This window comes from Moschus berezovskii, chromosome 3 (genome assembly GCF_049115385.1).
Source record: "Moschus berezovskii isolate FMDL1 chromosome 3, NW_MosBer_1.0, whole genome shotgun sequence".
Lineage (NCBI taxonomy): Eukaryota > Metazoa > Chordata > Mammalia > Artiodactyla > Moschidae > Moschus > Moschus berezovskii.
In genome coordinates, this window is record NC_142462.1 from 34,471,361 (window position 1) to 34,493,528 (window position 22,168).

General features: G+C 37.2%; 1 protein-coding gene across 1 annotated transcript in view; it reads left to right on the top strand.

Annotated features, from left to right (window-relative positions):
• LOC148778308 (histone deacetylase 9-like) overlaps positions 1-22,168 on the top strand; it is a 189,405-nt gene that overhangs the window by 159,434 nt on the left and 7,803 nt on the right. Inside the window, exon 7 of the mRNA XM_088833608.1 lies at positions 14,012-14,159. Within this exon, the coding sequence (XP_088689734.1) occupies positions 14,012-14,159 (148 nt within the window). The remainder of the gene's footprint in view (positions 1-14,011; positions 14,160-22,168) is intronic.

Sequence of the window (22,168 nt, forward strand, 5' to 3'; positions counted from 1 at the left end):
TCAGTAATTTTCCTCGTCTGTTCCGGGACACTGCGCACGTTGCGTTTAGTTCCATGCCTCAGCCCCCTCTCGCCTATGCCGGTTCCTCAGCCTTCCACGCCGTTTTTGGCCTTGACCCTTCTGAAGAGTACTGCTCGGCTGTTTTGAAAAATGTCTCTCAGTCTGGGTTTTTCTGAGGCTTCTTCGTAATTAGGTTGAGGATATGCATTTTTGGTAAGATTGCCAGAGCAGTGATGCGATATCATTCTTAATGTATCAGATCTGCAGTACATAATGTCAGTTTGTCTTATTTATTGGCAAGGTTAACCTGGACCATTTGATTAAGGAGATCTTCGGTGTAAAGTTAGAATGTCTCCGTTTAGAATTAATAAATATATTGGGAAGATTCTTTAAGATTGTGCAGATATACTCTTTATCCTCAAACTTTTGCTCATTAATTTTAGCAGCCATCAGTGGCTGTCACCTGCAAAACTGATTATTCTGTTCCAGTGCCAATTTTCTATTTCCTTTACTCTGTCTTCATTAATTACTTGGAAATTATCTGTAATGAAGAGCTCTCTTTTCTCTTTCATTTACTAATTTATTCATTATATATTTATATCAGAATGGATCTCAGTTATTTATCATATGTGTTATAATCCAGTACCATCATTATTAATTTTTTTGTTCCAATTGTTCAAGCTCTGGCTACTGAGAGATCTTATAGACTGACTGCTGTGTCCTTTTAACTTGGCTTCAGATAAATACACTCTAACATTCCAATCTCCCAGAGTCTTTGAATCCCTTCCTTTTCATTAAACCAAGGCAGGTTTGACATTTCTAAATCACTTCCTGTGGGCCACTTTTTGGTCCAAGTTGTAGCCAACCAACCAAATGAGCTGTTGGAACCCTTCGGAACTCCTCTAGCTGCCACAGAATCTCTGCTCAGTGAGGCCACCATTCTTACCTAAATGCTTTTCACACTCCATATTCTTTTCCTGAGCATGTAATATGGATAAGTTATTTTAACTCTCTTTACTTCAGTTTTCTCAATTGTAAAATAAGGAAAATGAAATTATCTTACAAGGTGGTTTTGAAATGATTACATATAGATCACATTTTCATAGGCATATCAATAGGCATTTAGTAAATATTTATCATTTTGCTTATTTTCCTTCCAGACCATAGCTTCATCGTCATCTCTACGTGAATAATTACAAAAATTTAAATCTTCTACTCACACCTGAGTTCCAGATGTTTCCTAAACTTCTAGCTCAGCATCATCCCCTTGATACCACAAAGGCACATCTAGTCAACAAGCCCAAAGCCATTGTCACTATTCTTCCCCCAAACCTCAGCCTCTTCCAGATTTATTAGTCCAAGTAGATGGCACCAGTATCCTTCTAGTTTTGCTAGACAGGAATATAGGAGTTATATTCCTCCTGTTGTTCTTTCCATTTCTGTATGTCCAATCCATTACCCCATCCTGCTTGCTATACTCCTTAAACATTTCATTTATCCAACCAGTTATTTCTATTCCAGTGGCCACCATCCCAAATCAGGCCTTTCTGCTGTGCCATTTCTAGATCCTACAAACTGGTTTACCCAGAGTCACTCTTGCTTTCTCCATTTTTATTTCTCTTAAGTGATGCAAGAGTGATCTTTTACAAAATAAGGCACTTTCATCTCTATACCTCATTGCTTTAAACCAGAGTTTAGCAAATTATTTTCTGTACAATGATGGACAGTAACTACATAAGGCTTTGTGTTTGAACTGCCTAACTCTTCAGTTGTAGCAAGTCATAGCCAATGTGTAATGAGCATGGCTGTGTTTCAGTGAATGTTTATTTACAAAAAAACCAGATGTGGGACCAATTTGGTTTCTGAAAAAGGAAAAATCTGAAGCAAGTAGTATCTGGAATGGGGTATTAAAATAACAGACATCAGCCAAAACACCAGTTGTAAAGGACACCTAGATTTCTGATTCAGGAGATGCAGGGTGAAATATTCAACATTTCTGCCACCTGATGCACCAGACAAGTGTGCTGTAGCCACAGCTTGGGACATGCCTTGAAGCCACCAAGATAACTGTCAGAAGGTGGGGTTGGGCTAAATGTGGGGAATTAAGGGTTAAGTATGAATAAAATGTGTTCAAGAAATACCAGAATTTAGTACTCAGTTATTATTTCCCAAGAAAGCTGATAAGGAACTTGTAACTTACACAAAATGTTTAGTATTGGTCATTCATCATGGAGACATATCATGAGTGACATGAACACTGAAGACACAGTGTTACTGAATCAGTAGCAGTAAAATGTAGTCATCATTAAAAACAAAACAAAACATGGGACTTCCCTGGCAGTCTAGTGATTAAAACTCCAACTTCCAGTATAGAGGGTGTAGGTTTGGTACCTGGTTGGGTAACTAAAATCCCACATGCTGCATGGTACCACCAAAAATATAAAACTTAATTTTTAATGTTTTAAAAAGAAGTAGGCCACAGGCAACTGAAGAAAGAATAAAAGATGAATTAGATTGCTGGGAGAAATATCAGTAACCTCAGATATGCAGATGACACCAACCTTATGGCAGAAAGTGAAGAAGAACTAAAGAGCCTCTTGATGAAAGTGAAAGAGGAGAGTGAAAATGTTGGCTTAAAGCTCAACATTCAGAAAACTAAGATCATGACATCTGGTCTCATCACTTCATGGCAAATAGATGAGGAAACAGTGGAAACAGTGGCTGACTTTATTTTGGGGCTCCAAAATCACTGCAGATGGTGATTGCAGTCATGAAATTAAAAGACACTTACTCCTTGGAAGGAAAGTTATGACCAACCTACATAGCATATTAAAAAGCAGACACATTACTTTGTCAACAAAGGTCCATCTAGTCAAGGCTATTGTTTTCCCAGTGGTCATGTATGAATGTGAGAGTTGGACTATAAAGAAAGCTGATCGCTAAAGAATTGATGCTTTTGAACTGTGGTATTGGAGAAGACTCTTGAGAGTCCCTTGGACTGCAAGGAGATCCAACCAGTCCATCCTAAAGGAGATCAGTCCTGGGTATTCAATGGAAGGACTGAGGCTGAAGCTGAGACTCCAGTACTTTGGCCACCTGATGCGAAGAGCTGACTGATTTGAAAAGACCCTGATGCTGGGAAAGATTGAGGGCAGGAGGAGAAGGGGACGACAGAGGATGAGATGGTTGGATGGCATTATCAATTCAGTGGACATGAGTTTGGGTGAACTGCAGGAGTTGGTGATGGATAGGGAAGCCTGGAATGCTGTGGTTCATCGGGTTGCAAAGTGTCGAACACAACTGAGCAACTGAACTGAAGGCCACAGGGAACAATTTAACAAGTGCAGTTGCAGAAGGTGCTTTTAACTATTACTCAAGAAGAATGAATTTTTATTTAGATAAAATGACTGTGCTTTTAGTTTTTAATGTAGTTTTTTAATGAGTTTCCAATTTGAAGTTTTTTTTTTCCCCAAGCTCCAAAGTGAAATAATATTTATTTGTTGATGTGGCTAGAAGAATATCTTGGTTGAAGATTCAGTGTCTTTAGGATACTTTAAGCAAAGAAGAATTAGTTAATTTTAATAATGGTTTGATATTTTTCATTCAGTTCATGGAATTAAAGTTTTTGGAGATAAATCTACCAAAAATAAAACTTAGGACATTAATATAGGTGCTGTTATAAATTACAGTGAAAATCTAATACTGACAATGCAATCTTTTATTTCATGTTAATACACATATTTACATTTTGCTAGAGCATAGCTTATTTTTAAAGAACAGAAATGCATTTTAGCATTGACTACATAGTACCAAATTCCTTAAATTTTATTAAAAACTTAATAATATACAATTATAAATATAATATAAAAATGTATTGATAGTCTATCAGTGAAAGATTATGGTATTTTTCTCAAAATTTAAAATAACTCTATGTAAACACAGGGTGAAATGCAATTAAATGAAATACAAAGTTTTTAAAATACAACTGATATTGACGATAAAGAAACATTTCCAGCATATCAATACAAAATTTCTCTCTTTGCTGCCCATTATCAATCATGCTTTAGAAATGTTTGAGAGGACTATTCTATAATAATATTGAACATTTTATAAATGAGCTTTCTGAATTTTGATAACATTTTTCTTATCAGAATTCACTAGTCAAAATATTCAATAAATGGACCTCTAACCCCACAGATGAAGAAATAACTACATATGTAGGAATTGCAAAAATAAAAGGAAACTAAGAAAAAATATACAAATAATTGTTAAAAAATTTATTTTTCTGATGTATAGTGTATTTACAGTGTTGTGTTAATTTCTGCTGTATACAGCAAAGTGACTCAGTTATACATACACTTTTTTTCATATTATTTTCCATTACGGTTTATCACAGGATATTGAATAGGGTTCCCTGTTCTATGCAGTAGGACCTTGTAACTTATCCATTCTATATTTAAATGTTTGCATCTGCTAATCCCAAACTCGTAGTCCATTTCTCTCTAACCACGCTCCCCCTTGACAACCAAAAGTCTTTTAGATTATATCTGAGTCTGTTTTGTAGATAAGTTCAATTGTGTCATATTTTAGATTTCACATATAAGTGATATATGGTATTTGTCTTTATCTTTCTGACTTAACCTCAATTAGTATTATAATCTCTAGGTCCATCCATGTTATGGCAGATGGCATTATTTCATTCTTTTGTATGGTTGAGTAGTATTCTGTTATATACATGTACTACATCTTTATCCAATCATCTGTCGATGGACATTTAGGTTGCTTCCATGTTTCAGCTATTGTGAATAGCACTGCGATGAACATAGGGATGCGTGTTTCTTTTTTAATTATAGCTTTGTCAGGATGTATGCCCAGGAGTGGGGTTGCCAGATCATATGGCCAGTCTAGTGTTTTGAGGAACCTTCATAGTATTTTCCATAGTGGCTGCACCAATTTGCATACCCACCAACAATGTGGAAACAGTGTGGAAGGCTGTTTGGGGGCACTGAACAGCAGACAATGAAGGCCTGTGATCCTAGCAGGAAACAAGGAAAAAGAAAGAAAATTATTACAATTGTGTGGACTTACTAATAAGTGGCAAGTTTCAGGTGGAACCTTCAAATAGTAAGTCTAGCAGTTTTTCTGAGTTGAAGATAAAGTGATCAGAGTTTGGGGAAATTGAAGTGACTGGAATTTTTGAGGCAGAATGTTTGGGATGAAGTTGCCACACAAAGTAAGAGCTCTATGTATCTATAATTTCCTTAAACAGTTGTCTTACCTTTCCATACATGAGGTGGAAAACTGTAGGTTAAACAATTCAAGGACTTCAAACAGAACTGGGAATAGTTTTCATTCCCACTAGCTAGAGTAGAACGATCTTGTAATATACAAGGCATCATGTAGAGATACCGAATGATTTCATCTTAGTTACAGGGCTAAACTAATTTTATACTAAAGCCAGCCCTGGAGTTGGTCTAACAGAGTACAAGTACCCTCAAAAAGTTCATATTGATTTCAAATAATTTAACTGCATGCTCAAACAAAGCCCAGTGCTTTCAAAGAACACAACAAAATTCAACCAAAAATGTTCAAATTAACATCAAGCATCCAAATGAAAATTACCAGCCCAACAATGAAGTAGGAAAATATGACCTAGAACCAGAAGACAAATCAGTTAATAGAAACTGACTCAGTAATGCAATGTATGATGAAATTAGCAAACGAGAATGTTATTTCCAATGTAAAGAGGAAAGTGTAAACAGTGCAGAGAAAACTGAAATACGCAAAAAAAAAGGAAGTTTAAAAGACAACTTTTTTTAAATTTGAAATTTAAAAATTCTGCAACCTAGAAGGATTATTGGTAGATTATATATTATAGAAGACAAAAGAAAAAAAGCGGGGGAGGGGGGTGGAAACAGTGAAGTTGAAGAACAGAAAGTATCCAAAGTGAAGAATAGAAAAATACTGAAAAAGTATATTAGTGGTATATGGGACAATATGACTCATTTTAATATACCTATAATTGGAGTCCCACAAAAGGCAGCACTGGGGGAAATATTTGAAGAAATAATGGGAAAACATTTCATAAATCTGCTGAAAATTACACATCCACAAATTAAGAAATTTGATCAGTCACTGGCAGAATAAATATGAATAAAATCACACTGAGGAACATCAAAGAAACCAGACAAAAGAAAAAGCATATACTTACATTCAAAGAAACCAAGACAAAGATGATAAAGAATTTTTTTTTTTGAGGGGGGGGTCAGGCTACACAGCAAGAGATCTTAGTTCCCCAACCAGGGATCAAACCCATGCCCCCTGCAGTGTAAGCAGGAGTCCTAACCACTGGGCCACCAGGGGATTCCAATGAAGAAATCTTTTGACTCTCAAAAATATTATGTTAAGTGAAAGATGTTAAAGACTGCATAGTATATGGTTCCATTTCTATGGAATTCTAGAAAAGGCAGTAGTAGTACAATGGCAGAATTTTAGTGATTGTTAGGGGCCAAGAAGAAGAGTAAGAAATTAACTCCAAAGAGCCAAGAAAGAACTTTTGGGGTTGAAGAGAATATTATATGCTTTAATTGTTATAGTGGTTATAGGACTGCATGCATTTACCAGAATGCATCATAACCTGCCCTTAAAGCTGGTAAGTTTGATTGACTATAAAAAACTACCTCAATGAAGCTAATAAGAAATAGTCATGAAATGAAGCAAAAATATAACCTTTGGAACTTTTAAAGAATTACAATTACAGGAAACATTGTTTGCAAAAGGAAAACATTTAAATTGATTCCTAAAAAAGCAAAGGAATCAATGAACCTACTAAAGAATAAGCACTCAAATCATGTACAAGATTTGATTTTGAAAATCTGTAACTAGGTTTCAAAGATATATATTTGTTGATAGAATCATTGATATAATTATTCTTAGCAGGATAAATATATTTTCTGTCCTGTAATGTAATGAAATTTGACAAGTCAAATGATTTTGCAGTATCTAAATTTGGTGAATAAAATTTGAAGTTACAAATGGACAAAACTTTTTTAATAAGTTTGGCTTACATAAAATATTTGCCAAAGGTACTCTGCAAGGAGTAAAAGGAGAGTCGTCATGAAAATATTTGGTATGAAATACTTCAGTATTTTGAAAATTGGAAGTGAAAGTATTCCACATTTAGCAGATGCTGCTCTGAGCTTGACAGACAGCACTGCACTTGTAGAGACAGTATTTGTCTACCAGAAATATTACAGTCCCTCAAGAAGAGTAAAGATGCCACCATTTAGAATTCTTTGACTCTAAAATTCTCCTTTGAAGAAAATTTCAGGCAATTTTATGAATCTAAAACATTTAGACCCTGTTGAAACAAAAAATACCACTGATACTGTATCAGTAAGATATATGACTACAAAACTGATTAACATATGTGAACATTTACCAAAAGTCAGAATTCTATTTGTTGTTTTCTAATGTTTAGATAATGTTTTAAGAGTTGGTTGTATGCTTTGGCATATATGAATTGTGCTATTTTTGTTTTTTTAGAATAAATAATAGCTAGTTGTGAAAATAATTTTTGAATAGTACTTTTTTATAGGCCCACAAATTAAAGATAAATTGTTGACTAATAATATTTCTGCAACATATAATTTTTATTTTTAGCCCCATTTTAAACCTCAAAATTGCCCCAACATGGATGAAGAATTACCATGGATGAAGAATTATTTATACACCAACTTCCAATATATCTCTGTTTTTGCATATATACAGTGCATCAGATCCCAGAAAATCCATTTAGCTAAAAAAAATATATCTTCCTGAACCTGAAAGATAGAGATCACAGAGTGGAACTCCTGGGCTGCTAGTGGGAGCATTTACTTGTCTCTAAGGATTTAGTATTCTGAAACGGGAGCAAAGTTATCAGACATGTGTTTTATAAGGACTCTCATAGCAGTGTGGGTGATAAATTGAATGAGAAAAGACAGGAAGACTACAGAAATGAATTTCAAAAGCGTTAACAAGCTCTGAGCTCTGGAGAATCCCTGAACCTAGCCCCTTGTAAATTCTAAAGGAAATAAACCCTGAACATTCATTGAAAGGACTGATGCTGAAGCTGAAGCTCCAATACTTTGGCCACCTGATGGGAAGAGGTGACACATTGGAAAAAACCCTCATGCTGGGAAAGATTGAAGGCAAAAGGAGAAGAGGGTGGCAGAAGATGAGATGGTCAGATAGCATCACTGACTCAATGGACATGAATTTGAGCAAACTCCAGGAGGTAGTGAAGGACAGGGAAGCCTGGTATGCTGTGGACCGTGGGGTCACAAAGAGCAGGATACGACTTAGTGACTGAACAGCAATAACAATAGGCCCCTTGTAAGTCTCAGGTGTTAATCTCTAAGGTTGAAGGAGCTGGAAGAACTTTATGTCAGTGCCAGCTTCTTTTCCTATGGTAACATGGTATATAATGATAAAAGAGGTCATCATTTAAGTGGCAAGAACATATTGGAGAAGTGAGTCTAAGGCTCCTAGTGGTGATGGAAGGGTGAGATTGTGGTGTCAAGAGGTTTTCAGAATCTCACAAGGCTTTGGTTGGGAAAACATCTGGTGGATGTGTTATTTCTCACACAGACCACAGACCTTCATGTGTCAACAAGTACCTATTTTTCCAAATTGATCATTATCAAAAGTCTGGTTTATGCTGAAGTCTGATAACACGGCCCCTGCCCAAAGTCCTCTCATGGCTCCTGTCTAACCCACTGACACTCCATCTGGGTCCCCCGCCTCTAATTCTTGACTGTCTGCATTCTGTTATCTAGTTTTTAACCTTTAGATTCATTCTTTGCTTTCAGTTCAGTTCAGTCGCTCAGTCGTGTCTGACTCTTTGCGACCCCATGAATCACAGCACACCAGGCCTCCATGTCCATCACCAACTCCTGGAGTTCACTCAAACTCACGTCCATTGAGTCGGTAATGCCATCCAGCCATCTCATTCTCTGTCGTCCCCTTCTCCTCCCGCCCCCAATCCCTCCCAGAATCAGAGTCTTTTCTAGTGAGTCAGCTTGTTGCATGAGGTGGCCAAAGTATTGGAGTTTCAGCTTTAGCATCAGTCCTTTCAATGAACACCCAGGACTGATCTCCTTTAGAATGGACTGGTTGGATCTCCTTGCAGTCCAAGGGACTCTCAAGTCTTCTCCAGCACCACAGTTCAAAAGCATCAATTCTACGGCGATCAGCTTTCTTCACAGTCCAACTCTCACATCCATACATGACCACGGGAAGAACCATAGCCTTGACTAGACGGACCTTTGTTGGCAAAGTAATGTCTCTGCTTTTTAATATACTATCTAGGTTGGTCATAATTTTCCTTACAAGGAGTAAGCGTCTTTTAGTTTCATGACTGCTTTTACTAAATAATGAGACCAAATAACTACCCCCTCAAAAAGTGCTGAACAGTGGGAAGATTTACAGAGTAGGAAAAATGAATAAGGATAGAATATATGGTCAAAGAGGGATTGTCTATGTCCAGTTTTAATGGAAAGCCTCTCTCTTTTGCCAGTTTTATTTCCTTAGGAGAACAACACACTGGTGGCTGGTTCCTAATATTCTACATTATGAACAGCAGCTCCTGAAAAAGCAGTAAATCTTGCTTCATTTCTCGTATGTGCTAATGGGGCTATTACTCCCATGCCAACAGATAGGACTTTCTAGCACATATGTTTCTGTAGGGGAAAACAAAAAACTACCCATCACATGAAAATATAACCTGTAAATTGTGTGGTTTGAATTGTCTACGTATTGCATAGTCTTCCTATACAGCCCTCCATTTTAATTATTCTTCTTTATAAAGAGATAGTCACTTATAAGTTCATTATTAATGTAGAATATTTCCCTTGTTTTTATAGGCATTACTAAAGGCTATAGTGAATTTAAAGTCTGGGATTATTTCTGAGTGAAGAACTTCATACATTTGGATAAAAGCCAAGCTTTGAATGTTTAATCTTAACTTAGCAGGATATTTAATACACGATAAATTTTATTGAAAAGGTCTCAGCTATTTAAAATCTGTCTCAGTACTCACATACACAAAGACTAAACTTTGAAGGATCATTGCCATTTCTGCTGAATTATTTTATTAAAATTGCCCTTCTGTCCTGATTGTGTTTGGGGAGTAAAGATGTCTCATACTGAGGGAAAAATACAATGCTTGAAAATTAAAACTCTGGGTTATTCTGATGTGCCATATTATCTAAAACAATTTGCTGACCTCTTCAAGGGTTCATAAGCTCACAGAAAGGTGAGGTTTTCTGCTATAACAAATTTATTCTGATAATATCCAAGAGTGATATGTAACATGAAATCAGAAGAATCACAACCATTTATAGTTAGAGCAGGAAGAGATCTTTCACTATCATCAGTCCCACCACTATCATTTTATAATGTGGACATTGTTCCCAGATGACTTCTTTGGGCTCGTATGGGGTCCTCAATCTATAAATCCTGACTTTTAGTGTTCCCTTTAGAGCCCACAATACTCAAGAGAAAAATTTCACACAATTAGCTTAGTCAAAAGACCTTCCAGTGACACAAGGCAACTCTTGGTTGTAATTGCATGAAACAGGCCTCTGATTCTCTTCTCAGTTCAGTACCTGGTTTGAAGAAAGCTACCCACATGGACCGTGGGAACTCTAGCAATACAGTTCTGTGACGGACAACCCTACAGGCCTCAGAAACTTGGGGTAGGCTCCACAGGTTCAAGGAGGTCTGTGCCTAACAGTGCCTTCAGCCAAGTGGTAGGAAACACGTCACTTTAAAAAGGGGTACTCTTCTGTGAGCACTTGTCTCCAGTTTCATGACAGCTTCATCAGTGAAGCGACCAGGCATTTTCAGTAGACTATACTTCCCTGGTGGCTCAGATGGTAAAGCGTCTGCCTACAACATGGGAGACCTGGGTTCAATCCCTGGGTTGGGAAGATCCCCTGGAGAAAGAAATGGCAACCCACTCCAGTATTCTTGCCTGGAAAATGCCATGGACGGAGGAGCCTGTTAGGCTTTGCAACCTAACCATTCCATGGGGTTGCAAAGAGTCGGACACAACTAAGTGACTTCATGAGAAATGAAGGTAATGAGAAATGACTAGTCTCTACATGATTGTCTCACAAGGTTGTGATAAACCCATGCCATAAAGTCAGAGAAAGATAGATCAACCGAGTCACATATCTAAGGAAGAAAGGTAATTTGTTATTACCAAAGATGATTTCTTTGGTAAAGGGATATAATATATAAAACTGTTTTGCCATGTTCATAATTCTTTACAGATTTCCTATATTGAGTCTGTTTGTATATTTTTATGGGTGGTGGGGAGATGGTAGAGCAGGACCAAAAATAGGAGGACAGCAGCTTGCAGAGGAAGAAACATTTTGAACTCAGGCAGTCCTGGGTGAGGATTTCCACTCTGCTGCTTGTTAGCCATGTGTTCTTAGAGGAGAAATTATCTAACATTGCATATTTAATTGTCATGAGGATTAAACTAAATTATACATGTGACAGTACCTAGCACAGTCCTTGGCACATACTGGGAGCTCAATAACACTAGTTTCCTATTATCTATAATACAATTTAACCTGTGAAATCACCTGCTGTTTATTTGTGAGGTCTCACATTTGTCACTCCAGAGAAAAAGGAAGTGATGATTTCCAGAATCACCAGCTTGGTGTATATCATGTGCTACAATAATGACTAATAATAATATTTTGTGAAAGCACTTACAGATGGAATTTGACATTTCCAACTTGGGTAACATGATAATGACATTGTGATGTAGAGAAATTAGGTTCTAGGATTGGAACTGTCAATTCAGGATTATCTTTCAAAGCTGAGAGAGGTAGGAAGCTATTAAAGACAAGATACATTTCCATTGCTCACCTCCTAAGCATCTTGTAGCCCATCTCTTTATTTTTGTTCCATCCCTTATTTTTAGTTTAGACACCGTATTTCCTGCCTGTATTTTTGCCAAGATGTGAAATTGGTTTTCCTGCCACCACTCTCATCATCTGCTGATCAGTTGTCCATAATCTCTCCAGAAGGGTTTTTGAGAAATTTAAACCTGATGCTCTGCCTCTTCTGTTTAAAATGGCCCCTCATCACCCACAAGTTGAAGGCCAAATCACTGACATATTCTTTGAGATTGTGTGTTTAATTAGCCCTTGCCTGCCACAGCAGTCTCTCTCATTGTGTTCCATACTGCCCACATTCCACTTGTGCCTGGCAGTGGACTTGTTACCCTGGTAAAACACAGAGACTTGGGTCTCTGCACATTTCTGTACACTATTTGTTCTTCTAGGAATACCGCACCACCACCATCTTCCTCTGTTTGAGCTTGACTAACTTCTGATGGTCTTTCAAATACTTGGTCAAGTGTTATTTTTTCTGGCAAGTTTTTGATTGTCTTCCTGGCCTCAAAAGTATACATTCTTCTTATTACTGAGAAGAATCTCAGGATCACTCGGGCCTTTTCCACATAGAATTGTCACTATTCATTAACTCAAAGGACTTTCTCAACTAGACCATGAATTCCTTGCTGTTAGGGAAGCATCTTTGAGTCCTTCAACATCTGGCACAACCTTGGCTTTCAAAAAATGTTATTCGTGAATGTGTTCATTTAGAATTTCTATCATTTGGTCCAAAATTAAAAACCTCCTGGCTTTGGTCAGACAAGGTGATCCCACCAATAAAGCTGTAGTAGTAGATAACTCTGTCAGAGGTTCTGTTGACATGAGGGGCAGATGGGGAGACTGGGTCTCCCCCAGTCGCATGACATGGCATCCCCTCCTTTGTGAAGCAGTAAGATAAGGAAAGGCCAACCATGAAAAGTTAGGTATAGCTGGAAAGAATCTGAGATTATCCCACTGTTTTTGAGAAGCAGAAATGAAGTGCCAAAGGGCCCTGCCAGCATGTTAGGATGGTTCGAGGCAGAACTGGGGCGAGAAGCCAGTTATCTTACTCCCTAATCCAGTAGTCACCCACTTGCCTTTTCTACTCTAGCATGACTTGTTTATTTATTTTGTTCTTGGAAATAAGCTACTTACCATGCTGACTTCCCACTTAATTGGTCAGGCTGCCGAGATTGTTCTTACCTGGGGAGGTGAGTCTTGTCAGCACCTAGGGAGATTCTCCTGCTCTGTTTTGGGGCTATGGAACACTTAGAAAGGAAAAAAAAAAATAGTGTAGGGGCTGCAAAAATGCTGTTGACTCTGTTCTTTCATATATATCCCACTGGCATGTTCTCATGAAATTGCCTCCTATTTTCCTCTCATTTTCCTTCCCCTGCCTTCCTTAAAAAAAGAAACATCCGTATAACTTATGGAAGGGTGCCAACATCAGCCAATGCATATATTAAAGTTTTAAATCAGTTATTGTTCTAGTACACGCCCTGGGGTTGAGAAAGAAAGAACATCCAGGACTAACAGACCTGATTGTTCTGGCAAAGTTGCCATTCAATTCCTGCTGGCATTTCTGGGCTTTTCTTTTCCTTTAATATTCCAACCTCATTAAAAAAAAAAAAAGTTAATGGCTCAAGTAGCAGTTTTTCACATTACTACTTCATTCAGTTTCTCTGTACGAGTTCTACCTCCCAGTCTCGTGAGGCTTACCCCGAGGGCACAATCCCCAGAGTTTGCTTACTTAGATGCAGAGACAGCTGTCAGTCTGATGGTGAGTTCATTAGACCATGGATTATTCCTCACTTTATTAACTTCTGAGCAAGGGAGAGACTCAGGCTTGGGAATATGAACCCTTCACAACTTGGCATTCTAGGCTGAGAAAAACACTTAATCATAAAGTTAAGAAATCAAATTACAACTGCGTATAACTTTGTGAATTTTTTTTTATTTTTATAACACTGAATTTTAACTTAACAACTACTCTGAGTTGAACCTATACAAGTATTCTGATTAATACTGTTTGAAATAAAATTCCTATACAGTATGACGCATGGTGTTTTTTTTTTTAGGCAAATACTGGAAGTCGGTAAGGATGGTGGCGATGCCAAGGGGCTGTGCTCTGGCTGGGGCTCAGCTGCAAGAGGAGACAGAGACTGTTTCTGCCCTGGCCTCCCTGACAGTGGATGTGGAACAGCCCTTTGCTCAAGAAGACAACAGGTATGAATCCAGCATGGAGAGGGGGGATCATGAATGTCGGTTACATCCAGGCTCATCATTAGCACTCGTGAACTTCTCTCCAGGCTCTTGTTCACCTGACTCTTCCACTTCCACCACCTGTCTTCTCAGCAGCCATAGAGGCCACAGCGCATGCTGTCGGCTATTAGGAATTGCTGTGTTTCATTCTCTGTGAGAAGCACAGAGCTGGAGCATGTGGCTGCAGTTCACGGAGATACAGAGGGATGAGACAGATGGTGAGAAAAATCACTCCTTCGTGGATAATTTAGTGCAGATCATTATGGAAAAAGCTTCTTGTGGACTTCTTTCCTTAGTTATCTCTGTTTTTCAAGATACTATTTTTCTTTCTCTCATCATTCTGAAATTACTGATATTATAACAAAGGTTTTAAAGGAGAGCAGAAGCTGGAGGTATGGCTTGTCAGTTGGGTAACCTTCTGTGACTGTCCATGACATACAACTACTGGATGAAGAGAAAAGTTACCTCCCAAGGAGATGGGAATGTGTGTAAAGGAATATGTGGACTTGGGTCTGATATTATTTTATGATAAGAAGGAGTTGGTTTTAATAAGTCTTCATATGAATAGCTTTCAGGGAAAAAAAACGATGACCTAAGATTGCTTCTCCTTTTAAGAAATGTGTGTACATTTTGGTGTTCAACAGACCATGGTACATTCAGGATTTCTTTTACGTGTACTAAGACCAAAACCCTCACAAATGTACGAAAAGTAACGGTGCTGTCTGTGGATGACTTCAGAGTCACATTTCTTCAGTTTAAAGATGACGAGGTGAGGCTTTATGAAAGCTCTGCCAGCTTGCACTTCTAAATTGCTTCTGAGAGTGAAATTGAACTCCCTCCGTCAATAACATCACCGTTAATTACACAGATCCTGCTACTAGTACATAGGTTGGCAGTTTTCCCAAGAATGCACAAATTCAAGCAGTTTTAGCTTTCTTGCTTTTACTGGGTATTCAGAGTTTAATGGATTTAACATCTTGCTTTGTCCATAAAGAGCAGGAGATACATTGAATAATAGATTTCATTTTTGTGCAATTGTTTTTTCTTACTACAACCACTTAAAAAGGCATCTTCATATGGGTATCTGGAGCATAAGGGAAAAGTTATTTTACATCTGATAATACGAACTAACCCCCTGCTGTTCCCAGCTAAGAACCAAACCAAGTTCATAATTCAGAGGTGTTGTAGTTATTCCCAAGGCCAAATACAGTTAGTTGTCTGTCATTTGAGGGCTGTAAAACTAAGGAAACTAACATCTGTTAGTGTTGGATGTAAAAGGAGCATAGCTATTCTTTAGAATTCATTTAATATAGAGAAGCAAAGCTAAATCCTAGCCTGAGTAAAGTGAATTGTAAGTAATTTCTCCCATTAAATTGCAGAGCTTAGAATAATTAAGAATAGTAAGTCCTGTTGTGAGCCTCATATAATATAAAAATCTCAGTACTTTGGAGGAATTGCTCTATAAGCATGCTTGTTTATCCTCAGGTACGTGGTGTGCCTGACTCCTGATAAACTCCAGGGACTTGACCCTGACTTCAGTTCACAGTGATTTTTAAGCTTCATCTGATGGCAGAGAAAGAATGGGGGAATGTGAATGTTTTGATGTACAAGGGAACAAAGTTGAAGTTTGTGGCTTGAATTCATGTTTCTTTATCAGTTTTAAACAGATTGCGTCTATTTTGATTGATTTTTCTTATGGGAAGGAAAATGGTTTTGCTTGAAATATTTTCTGTGGCTTTGAACTCACTTTTTCAGCAGTGAAAAAGAAAAATTCTTCTAGAACTGGCTTTTGCATTTCTGTTGAACCATGCATGAATTTCATCACAGAGAGTCAGACAGGGAAAACCCTTGAAAGCCACAGAGCATTTATTCTTTTCACAGGAATGCTATCAGAATTGTCCTCCTACTCGATATAGGAAAAAATGGCTTTCACAATGAGGTAAAGAGGTAGAAATGTTCTTGGGTCTTTGTTATGAATGCAATGTTATAAGTACACAGGAAATTGAAAAATTAGAAAAATCAGAGAGCTAAATGGATGGAAAAGGGTGAAGGCAAGATTCTTTTTATAGGAAATTCTTGCCAGTTATTTTGGAGAATATATTGGTGTTTGGAGTGAGATGACTCATTTTGCACTAAGATTTTGGGTAAAGCGGCTCTTTTCCTGGCCAACTCATATCTGACTCATTTACCACTAGTGAATAAAGGACAAAATGCTCCTGGCTAGGAACCATTGTAAGTATTTTTGTTCATTTGGCGGGGGGGCGGGGCAGGGGGAGGTGGGGGAGATGACAACACAGTGCAAAGTCATTTCATTTTTATAACTCATTGATGGATCATGAATAATAAATTATTAGAAAAGGATGGGGATTCATTTGGGGGATGGTTGACTGAAGTATAGTTTGCAAAACATAATTTTCAGGTGGCAAAGGACTTGAGCAGGAAGGAAATGACTGGTGGTGGGTCAGCAAAAAACAAAACAGGATAAAAGACAACCCTAAGTGGGACTAATGTATATGTTCAAAGAATGTGAAACAGGGCTGGTCACATAGAGCATGTCGTTTGAAAGAGAAGACTGTGATTTTAGCTTTTGTCATGTTTGTCAGGAGATTGCACCTTTAAAAGATGATAGTTTGCATTCATCAGGTATGTCTCAAATGTTTCTACTTTTAAAAGGCTAGTGCAGTACTGAGGTTTATTCTTGGATACCAGTTCAGGCCCTGCTGAAAATCAAGAAAAATTTCTCTCTGGCAACCAAGAGTTCAGAATGATCAACCCCTAAGTTATTGGGAGCATATTTACACTCTGGATTTTCTGTTTTTTATCAAAACAAAGTTAGGTTTTCAAATGTCAGATTATTGATTATAATGTTAGTCACACAGCTGAGCTACAAGGGAAGCCCATTCAGTCACGCTGGAACTTCATCATTTCATCTTCAACTTCTGTCAATTTTTCTCATGAAAGAGATGATCTGAAGTCACTATATTATACATAAGCATGGAAAAATGTGTCATTTTGAATCTTGTCATTCTGTTTTTTGAATAACTGTCTCATTTATGTATATTTTTAAAAAGTATAATAAGCTGGAAACTTCTAAGTATCTGCTTTGGCTTTCAGTAGCTTATAAGTAGTGGCAAGGACCTGAAATAGAAATAGAGACCTATTAAATACACATTTATGTCTAATAGAAGTACAACTTTGTTTTCTATGTTTTGGGATTGCTTCTTAGGGTTTCTGGAAGTTAAAAGTTGCACCAATTATTCAGGTTTCTGATTTTTCTCTATGATACCATTATTTTGAGCACTTGATTTATCTAGCCAGGCAAATGTTCCAGTATTAATTTTATTCTTAATTTTCATCCAGTGTCAACAATTCGTTAATTGAAAAGTGGACTGAGATTAGGAAGCTCCTGGTAAAAGAAAGGACAATATGTCTCTTACCTTTCTCTTCTCCTGGGATCATCATTTTTCTCTGTGATCAGTGCCTAAACTGTGTTCTTGGGACGTGTGTGAACTCTTAGGGAATAAATCCAGTGTGTTTGAGTTTGTTTACAAATAAGTGTTTAATTTGAAGAAAAGAAACTATACTTCTTCACTGTTATCTTCTTACCGCTACGGAGGAAGAGTAGAGTGACTCTGGAATCAGCTTTGTGCATACTCAGTGACTTTAGCTGTGTCTGACTTTGCAACCCCATGGACTCTAGCTTGCCAGGCTCCTCTGTCCATGCGGTTCTTGAGGCAAGAATACTGGAGTTGGTCGCCATGCCCTCCTCCAGGGGATCTTCCCTAGGTTCAAATCCCATCTCCAAATTAATCTGTAAGTGCCTGATCAACAGTTATTATCTCTCTGGGCTTTACTTTCCTTGTTTTTAAAATGAAGGGGAAATTTCATAGGGTTTTGAGGATGAAATGAGATAATTCATCTTAAGAACTTAACACTCGACAACATGGTGAGTACTCAATATTAAGTACTTTGGCCTTAATTATTGTATTAAAGTATTGGCCTTTATTATTTTTCTATCATTTTCCTGCTGCTTCAGTTTGCTTTATTGTTTTCCCTCCCTTAATACATTGTTCTTCATCTAGTGACCTACAGTATTAGAAATAGATTGTACCTGGGCATCTGTATGTTTAACATTCAATATGTTCATAAGTTAAATCAGTAGTGTAGTCATTAAAAATAAGAGATTGATAATCACTAAGCAATAAATTGATTCAATTAACTAATCTTGTGATTGGCTGACTTGAGAACTGTTACAATGCCCAATACATTGTAGGTAATAAATACTTCGTAATGAATGAGTTCAAGACAGATGACAAAACATCATTAAAATGGTAATGACAATTCGTAGTGCTGCGTGAGTTGTCTTATTGGCTCCATTTACTATTTTCTGAGGGAATATATGTTTTTATCTTTCTATACGTTTTCAAAACGTGTGTCTTGTGTGTTTTATGTTTTCCTTCCATAGTACTATTGACAGTATCCGTTTTTCAGATATGTTGGCTGACCAGAATCCATAGTACTCATACCATAGAGATGGATTAACTGAGGAAACATGGCAGAGACAGGAAGGGAAAGCAAAGCGTCTGAATGGAGAAAGGGATTGTCTTGGGTGAGGTGAAGGGGATATGGGAATGATGCTGACAGATGACAGGATCATTCTGTGACCTGCAGTGGGAGGAGGGAGAACATCTGGTTCATTTAAACCTTTTCTGATTATTTTCTACACACCAGACGGAGTTTTGGGAGTGAGGGTCACAGAGTTTCCATGGAGTCTTCAAAATTTTCACATATTCGGAGGTTGTAATAATTTTCTCTTACTATCTTAAAATATTACTACAGACCTAGTGGTTCAAAATGACAAAAAAGTCAGAGGAGTGACAAGTTTCTGGGTTAAAGTATAGAGGTTGGCCAAGTATTGTTCCATGCTAGAGGCTCTAAGGGAAGAGACTGTTTCTTTGCCTTTCCCACTTTCTAGAGGCTCCTGCATTCCTTGGTTCATGATCCCCTTCCTCTGTCTTCAAAGCCAGCAACTTCATATCTCTGACCTTTCTGCAGTCATCATCATCTCTCTCTGACTGAAGGAGGAAAAAAGCTGGCTCAAAAACAGGGAAGTCTCTCTGCTTGTAAGATCCTAGAGTGGACCCACCAGGATCATCTCTCTGTCTCAAGATCCTTAACCTTATCGTATTTACTAAGTCAGTGTTGCTATGCAAGGAAGCATATCCCTAATTTCCAGGGACTAGGACATCTTGGGGGGGGGGGCTATCATTCTTTCTACCGCAGGATCAAATGTAAACAACCAACTACAGTAAATGATAAGTCATTAGATAGACTGAGCCATAGGATCAAAGAAGACTTAACATAGGCCAAGAACTGGGGAACAAACCACGGAGGCAGGACAACTGAGCTAGGGTAGAAAAATGGAGGAATCCACCCAGTAAGTAAGAACAGAGGCATCCAAAACAGAAACAATGGCTTGAGCAAGCCATCTCGTTTTCAAACTGTTTATTTTATATTGAACTGTGGTTGATTCACAATGTTGTGTAAATTTCAGGTGCACAGCAGAGTATACATGTATCTGTTCTTTTTCAAGTTCTTTTCTCATTTAGGTTATTACAGACTACTGAGCAGAGTTCCCTATGCTATACAGTAGGTTCTTATTGGTTATCTATTTTAAATATTAGCAGTAAATACATGTCAGTCCCTAAGAGTTTTACAATACTTGGTCTTACATTTAGGCCTTTAATCCATTTTATGTTTATTTTGTATATTGTGTTATGGAGTACTTTAATTTCATTCTTTTACATGTACCTGTCTAGTTTTCCCAGCACCACTTATTGAAGAGACTGTCTTTCCTCATTGTATGATCTTGCCACCTTTGAAATAGATTAACTACCTGGTTTTGATTTGCATCTCCCTGATGATTAGTGATGTTGAACATCTTTTCATGTACCCGTTGGTCATCTATTAAATATATATATATATATCTTCTTTGGAAAAATATCTCTTTAGAGCTTCTGCCAATTAGGGACTGTTGTGAATAAAGCTGCTGTGAAGTTGTTTTGTTAATATGGAAAAAACACATAACATTTACTATATGAACCATTTTAAGTATACAGTACATTAGTATTAACTGTATGCCCATTGTTGTGTAACATATCTCTAGAACTTTTTTATCTTGCAAAACTAAAACTCTATACCTATTAAACAACCTTCCTTTTCCCCTTAGCCTAGCTTCTGGTAACTACCATTCTAAGAATTTGACTACTTTAGATATATCATATATGCGAATCATGCAGTATTTGCCATTTTGTGACTGGCTTACTTTACTTAGCATAAAGTTGTCAAGGTTGATTATCCCTGTTGTAGCATATGACAAAATTTCTACCTTTTTTATGGCTGAGTAATAACTCATTGTAGGCACATACCACATTTCCTTTATCTGTTCATCTGACAATGGGCATTTAGGTTGCTTCTACCTCTGGCTATTGTGAATAATTCTTCAATGAATATAAGTATACTGTCTATCTCTTCAAGATCTGATTTTGAATTATTTTACTATATACCCAGAAGTAGAATTCCTGGATCATATGGTAATTGTTTTTAATATTTTGAGAAACCTAAGTCTTCATGAAACTTTTGTACAGGTTTTTACTTTGTGCCATTTTCCTTTCCCACCAGCGAAGAAAGACAATTACATTTGTCTTATATCCTCACCTGCACTTGTATAATGGGTCCTTATTATTTTAGCCTTTCTGGTGGGTGTGTAGTGAAAGCACAATATACTATCAAATTTTCTCACAAAAGCTATGTTCATGTCCATATCAGGCCTTCTTGGCACACTCCCTCCCTTCTAGTTGGAACACTTAGCTTGTCTTACTTCTCACTGACCCTTCACTGTCTTTCACATTGTCTTCCAGCTTACCTTTTAGAGCTCAGATCAAATATCACTTCCTCCTCTTGGAGAATTTTCACTATTAATACCAAAATTAGATCAGGTCCTTCTGTGCTATCAGTACTGTGTCTCCCCTATACCTCTCGTACATAGAACAGAGCCAGGGGTGTATCATAGATACTCAATAAAATTATTTCTTTAATCACTGAAAATTTCAGTAGTCTGAGGAGTGTACCAGCATTGGTGGAGATGTGAGGCTTTGGAGCTCTCACAGTAAACAATGGCAGCATTCTGGAAAGCAGTTTACTACCATTTTTAGTAAACACAAAGCAAATAACCTGGTAATCTTGCTCCTAGAAATGTATACTGAAGACATTCTCATCCAGGGTAATTACACTACATGTACTAAGAAGTTCACTACAGCTTCTTCATGATAGGTAAGAAGGGAATCATCAAACCCAGTGTCTATTATTGGAAAAACGAAGGTCATCATCAAGGAGATGCCATGTATTACTTGGCTGCTACAGACTAGATAACGATAACTGCATACAGTGATATTTATATAGTAAATGTAGTACTCAGAAAATTACGCAACAGAAATTATAAAATTTACAGATAAAATTTACATAAAATGAAAATATATGTCCCTAAAACAATAATATATAACTTTAAGGAATCCTATGAACAGAACAACGTATATAACAAGAATTAGATTGCTTACCTTGGAGGAGGAAGAGGAAAGTACAGGGATTAAATTAAATCAATAAACCAAGAGGAACTGTGTCTTAAAAATAACATAAATTAACAAATGCTGCTTTAAAAATCATAGGAAACTAAATACCCCTTTAAGGAAAAAATACAAAAATTTAATTTTATGCTATATCTTGTCTCAAATTCTTTCTGCTTTTTATTTTTGTAAATTAACAATTATGATTGCTGGACTCAACTGATCCTTCACGTAATGTATGAAATCTCTGGACTTCATCAACAGAGGACTGTCTGTGTTCACTTCTACTTACTGTTGTAGAAGTTTATGTCTTTCAGTCAGCTGAACTATTATACAAAAATTTATCTTTGA